This window comes from Carassius gibelio, chromosome B11 (genome assembly GCF_023724105.1).
Source record: "Carassius gibelio isolate Cgi1373 ecotype wild population from Czech Republic chromosome B11, carGib1.2-hapl.c, whole genome shotgun sequence".
In the NCBI taxonomy this organism is placed as follows: Eukaryota; Metazoa; Chordata; class Actinopteri; order Cypriniformes; family Cyprinidae; genus Carassius; species Carassius gibelio.
The window spans coordinates 23,341,212-23,352,263 of NC_068406.1; the positions used below are offsets into that span (position 1 = coordinate 23,341,212).

At 33.1% G+C, this 11,052-nt stretch overlaps 3 protein-coding genes across 4 annotated transcripts in view; 2 read left to right on the plus strand and 1 right to left on the minus strand.

Moving 5' to 3' along the window:
- Nucleotides 1–5,984, plus strand: part of il17rd (interleukin 17 receptor D) — a 46,666-nt gene extending 40,682 nt beyond the window's left edge. Inside the window, exons 11-13 of the mRNA XM_052569472.1 lie at nucleotides 993–1,177; nucleotides 2,801–3,716; nucleotides 5,114–5,984. Of these exons, the coding sequence (XP_052425432.1) occupies nucleotides 993–1,177; nucleotides 2,801–3,716; nucleotides 5,114–5,232 (1,220 nt within the window). The 3' untranslated portion in view covers nucleotides 5,233–5,984. The remainder of the gene's footprint in view (nucleotides 1–992; nucleotides 1,178–2,800; nucleotides 3,717–5,113) is intronic.
- A 341-nt stretch (nucleotides 5,985–6,325) lies between these two features.
- si:ch73-106k19.2 (glycine N-acyltransferase-like protein 3) lies at nucleotides 6,326–9,244 on the minus strand. The gene is made up of 5 exons (XM_052569474.1): nucleotides 8,572–9,244; nucleotides 8,362–8,469; nucleotides 7,619–7,742; nucleotides 7,394–7,520; nucleotides 6,326–6,747 (listed from the first exon to the last, which is right to left on the minus strand). Exons 1-5 carry the CDS (start codon nucleotides 8,662–8,664, stop codon nucleotides 6,345–6,347), a joined length of 855 nt encoding a protein of 284 aa, XP_052425434.1. The 5' UTR covers nucleotides 8,665–9,244; the 3' UTR covers nucleotides 6,326–6,344.
- Nucleotides 9,245–9,281: 37 nt separating this feature from the next.
- Nucleotides 9,282–10,801, plus strand: zgc:194981 (uncharacterized protein LOC561073 homolog). Of its 2 annotated transcripts, XM_052569476.1 has the most exons (4): nucleotides 9,282–9,486; nucleotides 9,629–9,783; nucleotides 9,860–9,973; nucleotides 10,655–10,801. In XM_052569476.1, exons 1-4 carry the CDS (start codon nucleotides 9,468–9,470, stop codon nucleotides 10,736–10,738), a joined length of 372 nt encoding a protein of 123 aa, XP_052425436.1. In that variant the 5' UTR covers nucleotides 9,282–9,467; the 3' UTR covers nucleotides 10,739–10,801. The 2 variants fall into 2 exon arrangements, with proteins under 2 accessions (XP_052425436.1, XP_052425435.1); XM_052569475.1 differs by having other exon boundaries at nucleotides 9,287–9,783.
- The last annotated feature ends 251 nt before the right edge of the window (nucleotides 10,802–11,052 follow it).

Sequence of the window (11,052 nt, forward strand, 5' to 3'; positions counted from 1 at the left end):
ATTTTTTTGTTTTTCCTATTTTTTCTTATTTTTTCATTTCACTTTTTTATTGTTATTTTAGTACATTAAATGAAACTAAATTAAAATATAGAAATGTTGCAACTAGCTGAAATAAGTTACTGTTTTATACTTTATTTCAGTTAATTTTTATTTTATTTGAAGTATCAAATTATTTATGGTTTTAGTTTTAGGCAGCTAGGTAATATAAAACAAGTGTAAGTTTTTATATTTAATTCAGTTAATATTTATTTTATTTCAAGTAACAAAATTATTATAATTTTTTATTTTTAGTCAATTAGCTGAAATGCAATACATTTTATGATTTTTTAAATATCTTATTTTCTTATTATTATTCGTATTATTTTTTATTTTCAGCTAAAGTTTATTTTATTTCAAATAACATTTTTTTTTTCTTTTTGTAATTTTTTTTTTTAGTTATCTAGCTTAAATAAAATACTTTTATAGTTATTGCTTGGTTTATAGTTATCTAAATTATGGTTAATTTAATAAATAAACAATAATTGTTTTAGTTTTATTCGACTAGCTAAAATATATTTTTTGAATATTTTATTCTAATTAATATTTATTTTATTTCTATTAATAAAAGTTTTATATTAATTTTTTATTTAAGCTTTAGTTTTATCTAACTAGCTGCAATCATTATAATATTTTATTTCATTTATCTTAATTTTTTTTTAGATGGCTTTATATTTAGTTAACTATAATAACCCTGCTCTAGATACATTCAGTCTTCAAATCTGTACCTCCAGTATTTTAAGCTCAAAATACGTTGCACTTTTATATTAAGGTGGATCGTGGTGATTTAAGACAGAACCATCTGTGGCTCTAACATGGACAAATTAGGCTTTCCTTTCAGTTCTTACAGTGCTCTAAAAGCAGCTCTCATCATATGGAAACAATAAATGTGCTTTTTTTTCCCACACGCTACAAATCTGAGTTGATCCTGGTCTCTGATCTGAATTCCTGTGCAGAGAACATCTACTCCCACCTGGACGAGGAGAGCCCAGAGTCTTCATCTCAGACCACGGCGCTGAGCGCAGACAGACCCTGGCCCAGACCCAAGATCTTCCTCTGTTACTCCAGCAGAGACTGTCCCAAACACCTGGCCGTCATCCAGAGCTTCGCCTTCTTCCTGCAGGACTTCTGCGGCTGCGAGGTCAGCCTTTACAACATGAAACACGCTGCCGTTCAAAGTTATATTTTTGTTCAGCAAGGATGCATTAAATTAATCACAATTGATGGTAAAGACGATTATAGTGTTGTAAAATAATTATATTTGAAATAAATGCTGTTCTTGTTTTTTTTAACAATCCTGAAAAATTTTACTTACCACCGTTTCCACAAAAATATGAAGCAGCACAACTGTTTTCAACATTAATGAAAATAAAAAATATATTTTTTGAGCAGCAAATCAGAATGATTTCTGAAGATCATGTGACACTGAAGACTGAAGTAATGATGCAGGAAATTCAGCTGCGCATCACAGGAATAAAATACATTTTACAATATATCCAAATAGAAAGCAGTTGTTTTAAATTTTAATAATATTTTACAATTTTACTGTTTTATTTTTGATTAAATTAGCAGCCTTGGCGAGCTTAAGAGACTTCTTTCAAAAAAAAAAAATCTTGGACTGGTTTGAAATGTTTGCAGACGATGCCCTCTAGTGGCAGACGAAAGCCCACTCAAATATTTCCACAGATAGTAATCCAGATTAATTTAATTAATGTACTTTCCTCTTACTTGTTCCTGGTCATGAATCATCAGTGATTGTTATTCTACAGAAAACACTTTACTGCAAGGTTTCATTTATTAACATTAACTACATTAGTTAGCATGAACTAACAATAATAAATACTACTACAGTCTTCATTAATCTTAATTACTGTTAATTTAACATTTATCAGTGCTTTTTAAAATTAAAAGTTGTAGCTAAGTTGTTTAGCATTAGTTAATGCATTGTGAACTAAAGTGAACAAATTCAATTAACTATTGTTTATTTATTAACTAACAAGCTTTTAGGACCCTCAGAGGTTTTCCACCAAAATAAAAGTCCTATAGTTAAATATAGACAGCCATAAATATTATGATTATGATTTTATGGTTGCTGTGTTAAATTAAATATATATATATATAGTAAATAATGATGAAATACAGTATTGTGAATATTATTATTAAATTCACTTCTACAATAGTTATATATTTCTTAATTGTTTCATTTTATAATTTAATTATAATTAAAATTTATGAATAATAAAAATATAACTAAAACTATTTTTACTGTTGTTTATTTTCCTATATTTTAAATTATGATGATATACAGTATTTTGAATATTGTTATTAAATATATTTTTTTACAGAACTTTTTAATTGAGTGTTTAGTTTTTTTTTAATTAATAATAATTAAAATATATTAATATATTATTAAAAACTGTATAAAAACTATTTTTACTGTTGTTTATGGTAAACTAAAAATAATAATCACCATCATCATCATTTAAAGTTATTATTTTATTAAAAGTATTTATATTACTATATTATTACAAACATTTTGAATAATAATTTGTTATTATTTAGCCTTATTAAATGTAGAAAAACTGGTTTCTTTTCTATTATCTTTCTCCATCTGTTGACATAATTCCTGTCACTTTTATGCTTTTAACTATAAGTTTTTGAATCACTGTGCTCTTTATCAAGACACTTCACCTGGAGCCACTGTATGAAAGTCTCCTTTTCTTGACGTGTGTGTGTGTGTGTGTGTGTGTGTGTGTGTGCTCAGGTGGCGCTGGATCTCTGGGAGCACCTGGAGATCTGTAAGGAGGGTCAGATGTCGTGGCTGAGCCGGCGTATCGACGAGGCTCACTTCATCATCACCGTCTGCTCTAAAGGCCTGAAGTATTTCGTGGAGAAACGCCACCGTAAAGGCAAAGCCACGTCGAAGGAGAACAACCGAGAACCGACTGCATCCGACTCCTCCGCCGGAAACAGAGACCTGTTCATCGTGGCCACAGCGATGATCGCAGAAAAACTCAGAGAGGAGCATCAGAAGTCCTCGGACCTCTCTCGATTCATGTCGGTGTACTTCGACTACTCTCACGAGAGCGACATACCGACTTGTCTCAGCCTGGCGCCTAAATACAAACTGATGGACCAGCTTCCTCTTCTGTTCGCCCGGCTCCACTCTCGCCAGCTCAGTCTGACCGACCGCGAGCCACAGCCGCCCAACGTCAGCAAACGCAACTACTTCCGCAGTAAATCGGGCCGCTCGCTGTACGTGGCCATCTGTAACATGCACCAGCTCACGGAGCAGGAGCCCGACTGGTTCCAGAAGCAGCTCATGCCGCCTCCGCTCCCAAATAAACGCCTCCCTCCTCCAGAGAAGCTGGACTCGGGGCTCGTCCTGAACGAGGTGAAGCTCAAACACCCGTCGGAGAGCGAGTGTCCCGTGAGGAGCAGCGTCCTGATGCTGTCTCTGAGTCTGTCTCAGGAGGATCTCGGGGAGGGTTCGTCTCATCAGGACGCGGGGGCGTCTCGTCCCGACGGATCGGTCAGTCCGGTGGAGATGCCCAGAGACTCGGGGATCTACGACTCGTCCGTCCCGTCCTCCGAGCTCTCCATCCCACTGATGGACGGACTCTCGCCGGACCCCGACAACTCGTCTCTGGCCGACAGCGTGTCCTCCTCCTCGGGACTGGGTAGGTATTTAACATACGAGACCCTGGAGCACAGTCTGAAGTCTCTGGGGTATATTTGTAGCAATAACCAAAAATACATTGTATGGGTCAAAATTATAGATTTTTCTTTTATGCCAAAAATCAGTAGGATATTAAGTACATATCATGTTCCATCAATATATTTTGTAAATTTCCTACTGTAAATATTTCTAAACTTTTTTTTTTTGTTTAGTAACATGCATTGCTAAAAACTTAATTTGAACATCTTTAAAATATGATTTTCTCAATATTTAGATTTTCTTGCACCCTCAGATTCCAGATTTTAAAATAGTTGTATCTCGGACAAATATCGTCTGATCCTAACAAACCATACATCAATGGAAAGATGATTTATTATTCAGCTTTTAAAATTTATACTTATGACTGGTTTTAAAGTCTGGGGTCACATATGTAATTTATCATTTCATTGTAGGGAAATAATTCCCTTTAAAAATATATATATGCAATATTTAAAAAAAATGAATGCAATCCCTAAATGTAACAACTACCTATTAATAAGCAGGAAATTAGGAATTTATTGAGGGAAGATGCGTAGTTAATAGTGAACAAGTGTTCCTTATTCTAAATAATTACCTTGTGATTTTTCTGTATTTACATGTGCTTTCATATTCATACGCACTTGTGCAGTTGAAAACAACTGTACGCAGTTGTAAATAATTTATTAATCTAGAAAAAAAGGAAGGATTTACAGCTAGAAGTAAAGAATATTAGTATATATATTCTGTTGATCTGCGAAAAAAAAAAACAATGTTTATTATTAAAATTTATATTATTATTAAATAATTGTTTGCCTTACAGAACAATAGTATTCTTGCTATAGTAATTTAGTTTAACTATAAAATATAAATATTATTATGATTAATTCCAATAACAGCAATACTAATGGTTATTATGTATTGATTAATATTTATCATTTAATTATTAATAAAGTTTTGTTAAAAATAATAGCAATAATAATATTACATGCTTATTATTTTTCAGTTCAGTGGGATGATTGAAATAATATTTAGTTTTCTATACATTTTTTAATTACTATTTTTATTAATATTAATATTTTATTTTATTTAGTACTGTAGTATATTATTGCAATATAAATGTTTTTTAATATATTTTGTTAAATTAATTTTTATCATTTATATCCTAAAATAAAATATTCTTAAATTGATAATAATTATTATTTTTAATGCGTTTTTTTTTTTTTAAGTAAATTATTTTGATTGCAGTAGTAATAAATTTTCTGATTGATGCTGATCTGAAGTTTTGTCACTTAAATTACTATAATATTTAAATGAGTGATTACTATATTATTAATTTTTTTTGCAGCTATATTGAGCATGCATGTGTTTTTGTGTGTGCAGGTGATGAGGAGCCCCCTGCTGTCAGCTCTCTGCACTGCGCAGCTTCCTCGATATGCAAAGCAGAGCTCCATCACATCATCCATCAGAGCGAAGGACTCATAGCCGCTGCCTCCACCTAGTGGCCTTCAGCTGTAACTGCATCGCCACTTTAATTCCTGTTCTCACCACTGACTTGGACAAGCTGCCAGCGAGTCTTCAGAATCCCTCATCAGGGAAATATTTTGACGTATTGAACATTGAGGTGCCTGCAGACCTGTTTTCTAGAGGCGCTTTTTAACCAAAGCAGTTGTGCATTTAGTATACAGCCGAGTTTGTGGTGTTACAGCTATGACCTTCTTGCCTTAAAAGTGCCATGAAGCTGTGGACATGAGTGTGCTGTGCTGAATCTCAGTCGTTTTAACATGTTATTTCACTTTTATTTATTGCATTAACGTGCTTCAGTTGTGGGATAACATTTAAAAGCAACAGACGTGTGTAGATTAGCACTTTGTGTTTTTCACATTAGCCTGGGTTTTGTTTCACTGAAGCCGTTTGGAGGCACTGCTCGATTTTTAGAAGCTTTTTAATGATTTTAGGCCTTGATTTGTTTTAGATGGAGCTTTAAAAAGTTTTAAAATGTTGACAGCAGCATAAACGGATTAGAGTTGGTCTAATGTTGGTTTCTGACAAAGGGAAATACAAGCTAAACAACTTGAGATGTGCCATTCTGTTAACTTTATGAGTTTTATTTGTCTACTCTGTTTATCCAGGTTTTGTACAGTTTTTTTTTTTTAGAATATTAGAAGTGATTTCTACATTATATAAACTTTGTACTGTTTTATAGTACTCTAATGTAGGGGATACGACTTAATAAAACTAAGATTTATATGCATTGTGACGGAGTTATTTATATTTGAAGTGCGAAAAATACACATGCTTAAAAAATCTGTTCACATTTTTGTATGCTAAAAATATGCATATAAAAATAAGACATGATTAAAAACTTTAGTGACATTATAAGTGATTTATATTATTAAATATATACAATCCGTAATTTTAAGCTAAAATATCCATGTGAAAATGCAAAAAATAATGAAGAGGTGTTAAAAAATACCAGTTACATTTAAAGTAATTTTTGTTTACATATTCTTTTTTTTTTGCTAGAAATCTGTATATATGCATGCATTACTATATGAATATATGCATTATATATGATTTATATATGCATACTGATTTATATTTGTAATTTTTGTCATTTATTGATCTCAAACCACACAGCCCTGTAATCTGCTGAATCCTGGAACCCAAGTGACGTGAAAAGTTTGTAGGAAGAGTCATTTTCCTTTTCCACGAAACAGTAGACCGGGTGTCCTCGCTCCAGGAGGGTTTTGGCCATCACAGACACCAGTAACTTCGCGTAGCCTTTCCTTCTGTGTTGTGGTAATGTGTAGAGCAACCCAAGAGCAGCGTGTTGGTACACAAGCAGCCAGGAGACGGGCTCAGTGCCGCCGTCCTCTATCACACACAGTGAAGGATTGTGGGTAATGTAGTTCAGCACTGAGTTGTAGCTGTTAAGGTCTCCGCCGTATTTCCACGTGCTGTTAACTAGATGAGCGTGAGCGGCACTGAGCGGAGTCAGTCTGAGTCCAGCGTAACTGAAAACATGGAGCAGAAGATAGAAATGGTCCCAAAGTCAATGTTTTTTTTTTTTATAGGATTTTGGTTAAATCTCTAAAATAAGGTCTGTGGTTCACACAGGCTCAAGATACTTTCAGTTTTTATTCTACGACATAAAACACACCAGTTACACCCAATTTGAGATTTTTTTAAACCGTTACGTTTCTTAAAAAAAGACGTTTGCTAACAAGTTGCTAAATGGGACTACAGGCAGCGCAATACGCAACGTGTAAAAACACAGTACAAGTCATTATAATCAGTAATTATGTCCCCACCGGATGCAACATGCCTGGTTTATAATGGGTTTTATTGGTTTTGTCTTTTTGCGTTACATGCTTGAGCTATTCGGCCAATCACAATGCACTGGATAGCTGGCCAATCAGAGCACACCTTTTCAGAATGATGAGTTTTGTAAAAATGTAGGCGGGGCATAGAGGATCAACAATAATGTACAGTATATGGAAAATAATTAGTTTTGAACTTTAAACTGCATAATCACATTGCATTACATCAAATACAAAAAAGCTTTTTTAGCAAAGTCATATGTCATATTACCTTTAAACAGCAGCTTTAAGCCTTAAATGAGATAACACTTGAGGTTTAAGAGTATGATGATGATAGCACCTCTCTTTAAACAGCAGCTGTCGCTCATCCTGGAGCAGTAACACATTCATCACTACTTGAACTTTCCAGGGAAGTCCATGTTGATCCGCAAACTCCTGAACTGCTTCTAAATGCCTGATGTCAACCCCTAAATGGCAACCAACAGGTTTGTGCATGATTTATTTTGTCACAGTCACAAAACTAGTTATTTCAGGCAATTATTTTGGTTAGGAATAGTGTGTGTACCTGCTAATAATGTGAATGCATGTTTATTGATCACACCAGGTGTGTCCAGAAGGGTTTTCAGACACACTTTGCTATTGGAGTAGATGCTGAATATGTTAAAATCTCCTTCTCGATCCTTTGTTCCCTGTTTTAAAAAAAAAGCACTTTGATTTTTAAGAAAAATGCATTTCACTTGTTAAATAGATGAACAAATAAATAAAATGTATTAAGTAAATAATATATATAATTTGTTGTGATTTATATATTGCTTGAACTATGTGAAAAATAATAGCTAAATCATAGTTATTTTGGTATTTTTATGTATTATTGTACATTTTCTTTTTTTTTTAAATATGTTAAAGTAATTGTTTGTGTTGATATATATATATATATATATATATATATATATATATATATATATATATATATATATATATATAACTTTATTTTCAGTTTTAGTTTTTAATAATTGTAGTACTTTAACTTCAACTTTTATTTTTTTATATAATTATACACATTTTTTTATGTTTGTTGCCATGTTTTAATTTTCATAATTTTTTGCAGTTTTCCATCTAATATATTTCTTTTATTTCAGCCAACAAAAAAAAAATATTTTTAGTAGTTTTGGTGTACAATAACAGCACTAAGTATTAGTTTAGCATATGCCTTTAATACAAATGCCACAGTTAAACTACAGTTTTTGTTGAGATGTGGCTAGTTTTTTAAACAAATCAGAACTGTCTGGATCTGTAAAATAATGTTACCTGAACTTTGGGTTTGCAAATAATGACATTGAAATCTGGCCATTGGTCTGCAATAACCTCCAGATTGTGAGGCTTTCCTCTGTTTAAGTTGAATATACAGCCATAAACCTGGAAAACAAGTGAATATTAACCAGCGAGTGAAAATAAAAGCTGTGGTAGTCCGATAGGTTAAACCTCAAACTTTCTGAAACCTTTCTAGAATCAGCACACCTTGATGGACTCTGGAAAACTCTTCTTCAAAACGCTCTCGGCTTGTTTGAGCTCCTCGGTGCCAAGAATGATCATTTTGTGCACATAAACCATTCACGGAAAACAGATGACAACAAAGGGTTAACAAAAACTCATGATGCCGAGTGCAAAGTCAGGGCAAAACAAAACAGCTGTGCATTTCAGTGTCAGAGATTATAGCAGCAATATGGACGAGTTATGTTAACGCAGCATGTAAAAGTGGATCATTTCTATTAAATATTAACACTTTCATGCACTTCAAACCATGCTGATGTGATGAATTCAGCTTCTTATTCGCAACTTATTGACGCTATACGTTCCACCTTAAAAACGCGACGCTTCTTATTTCACTATTAACGTAGGGACCGTCTCTAGTTGTGTCTATATTTCAGAAACGAACAATACATTATTTAAAAATGTAAATAAGGCTGAGATAAGAGCGAAAACTGACTATAAAGATTAAATCTTATTACAATTCTTTCTGAATAAGAGACACCAATAGAAACGGCCCCTAAGTTACGCGTGAATAAGCAGCTAAGAAACGCGGAAGCGTGGTGTTTTTAAGGTGGAACGGATAGCGTCAATAAGAAGCTGCGAATAAGAAGTTGTATTCAGCCTCGTGCTCCCCCTCTTTTTTTTCCAGCAGGATATTATGGACTGCTCGGCATGCAGCTGGTCAGGTCATGTGACATGGCAGATGATGTAAACGCAACAATGCAGCTGCAGTGAAGAATGAGAAAATACTATATGACATGCATTTTCTGTAATGGTTTGTGGTGAAAAAAGCTTCTTAACTTCTAGTTTGTGATGAGTCTGTGAATCTAACTGAAGCGTGAGCATCTGTCTGTCAGCAGGATGCAGAAACCTGAGAAGCTCTTATGCGGCAGATAAATAGAGGTGTGTTAAAGCGTCAGGAATTTAAGGCTATTAATGTCTCCACCCTCACCCTGATACACCCAGATGATTTTTGGCTTTGCCTTTGTTCCCACTGATTCACAAGCTGCTGACATGGTTTGCCTTCTCACCCTTTTTGCATCAGTTTTCTCAGCTTTTATTGTCTCAGGAGACAGTGTGGAGCTAAATGACAACCAAAATGTCATTAATGTTGCAAACTTTGCCATGGATGTCCACAATCGCATGAGTAGCTATCCGTACGCCTTTAAAGTGGTGGAAATCATCTCAAACACAGCTCAGGTAAGTGTCATGTTCATCATATAACATGCATCTCCTTTCCTATGATGTATTTGTTGTGATATTGTGTTTTTTGCAGCTCTATCCTCCTGCACGGGTTAAATACATGCTACAGATAAAAGCTGCACAGACGGTCTGTGAGAATCACAGCAGTGTGAATGTAACAGACTGTGCTTTACAGTCTAATGCAGAGGTGAGAAATACATCTAAAAATATTTCGATTTTGTCTTTTCATTGTGTGTTGTGATGCATTGGGTGGAATATAGAATATATGAAAGCACTGCATTTTCAGCTCGTATTTTAGGCATATGCAATTTGCACCTTATAGTGTAAATATTGTTATAATATTTGCATCTGTCTCATAAAATAAGATTGATAAAATGAATTATTTTAAATGTAAATAAATGTTAATATGCACAATTTGCATTTTGTTTGTCAAATAAAATAAATACATTCATTTACTTGTTATAAAGATAATTTTTGCTTCGTTGTTTAATTAAATGTTGATATATGCTTTTTGTCAACAAGTAAAAGTCTACAAAAATTTTTGCATTGTATTTTTTGGTAAATATGAATAAAACTGTTATACATGTAGTTTGAAATTTTGTTAGGTTTTAGGCATATGAAATATGCATCTCAATGTCAATGTTAATATGTACTATTTGCATTTGTGAAAAAAAAAAAAAGATAAATACTTAAATTCAATTTTGCATGTAAACAAATTCATGTGCAATTGAATTTGTGAACTTAAATATGAATATATAAACAAACTAGATTAGAACTAGTAGATTTCTTAACAACTAATGTGACTGAATGTTAGGAGCTGTTATATTGTAGTAATTTCTGGTGTTTTCTTGTTTGTGTGTTTTCTCAGATCATGACCTGTTCCTTCACTATTATTGCAGTGCCAGGAAATTATTTTATTCCCAAACATCTGCTGTCAGATCAGTGTGTCTGACTGGATCTGAGGATTGTGATGCTTAGAATGTTGTCTGCAATAAAAGCTTTATTTATGCCTTAACATATGTAGTTTGCTAAATTTTCATTATCATTGTTTTATAAGCATATCATCAGCTGTAATTCTCAATATAAATATAAAAATATGTTTTTGGAATTAAAAGTAGCATCTCTTAATGAATCATTGAATTGCCAGAAATTAAAATAAAAATGAATTGTGCCACAATAAACTTTTTTGCATCTTAAATTATCTTTAAGTTAATTAGTTTAGTTAATTAGAGAGCATGTGTGCATTAAGAAATTCAAGGTAGCAGC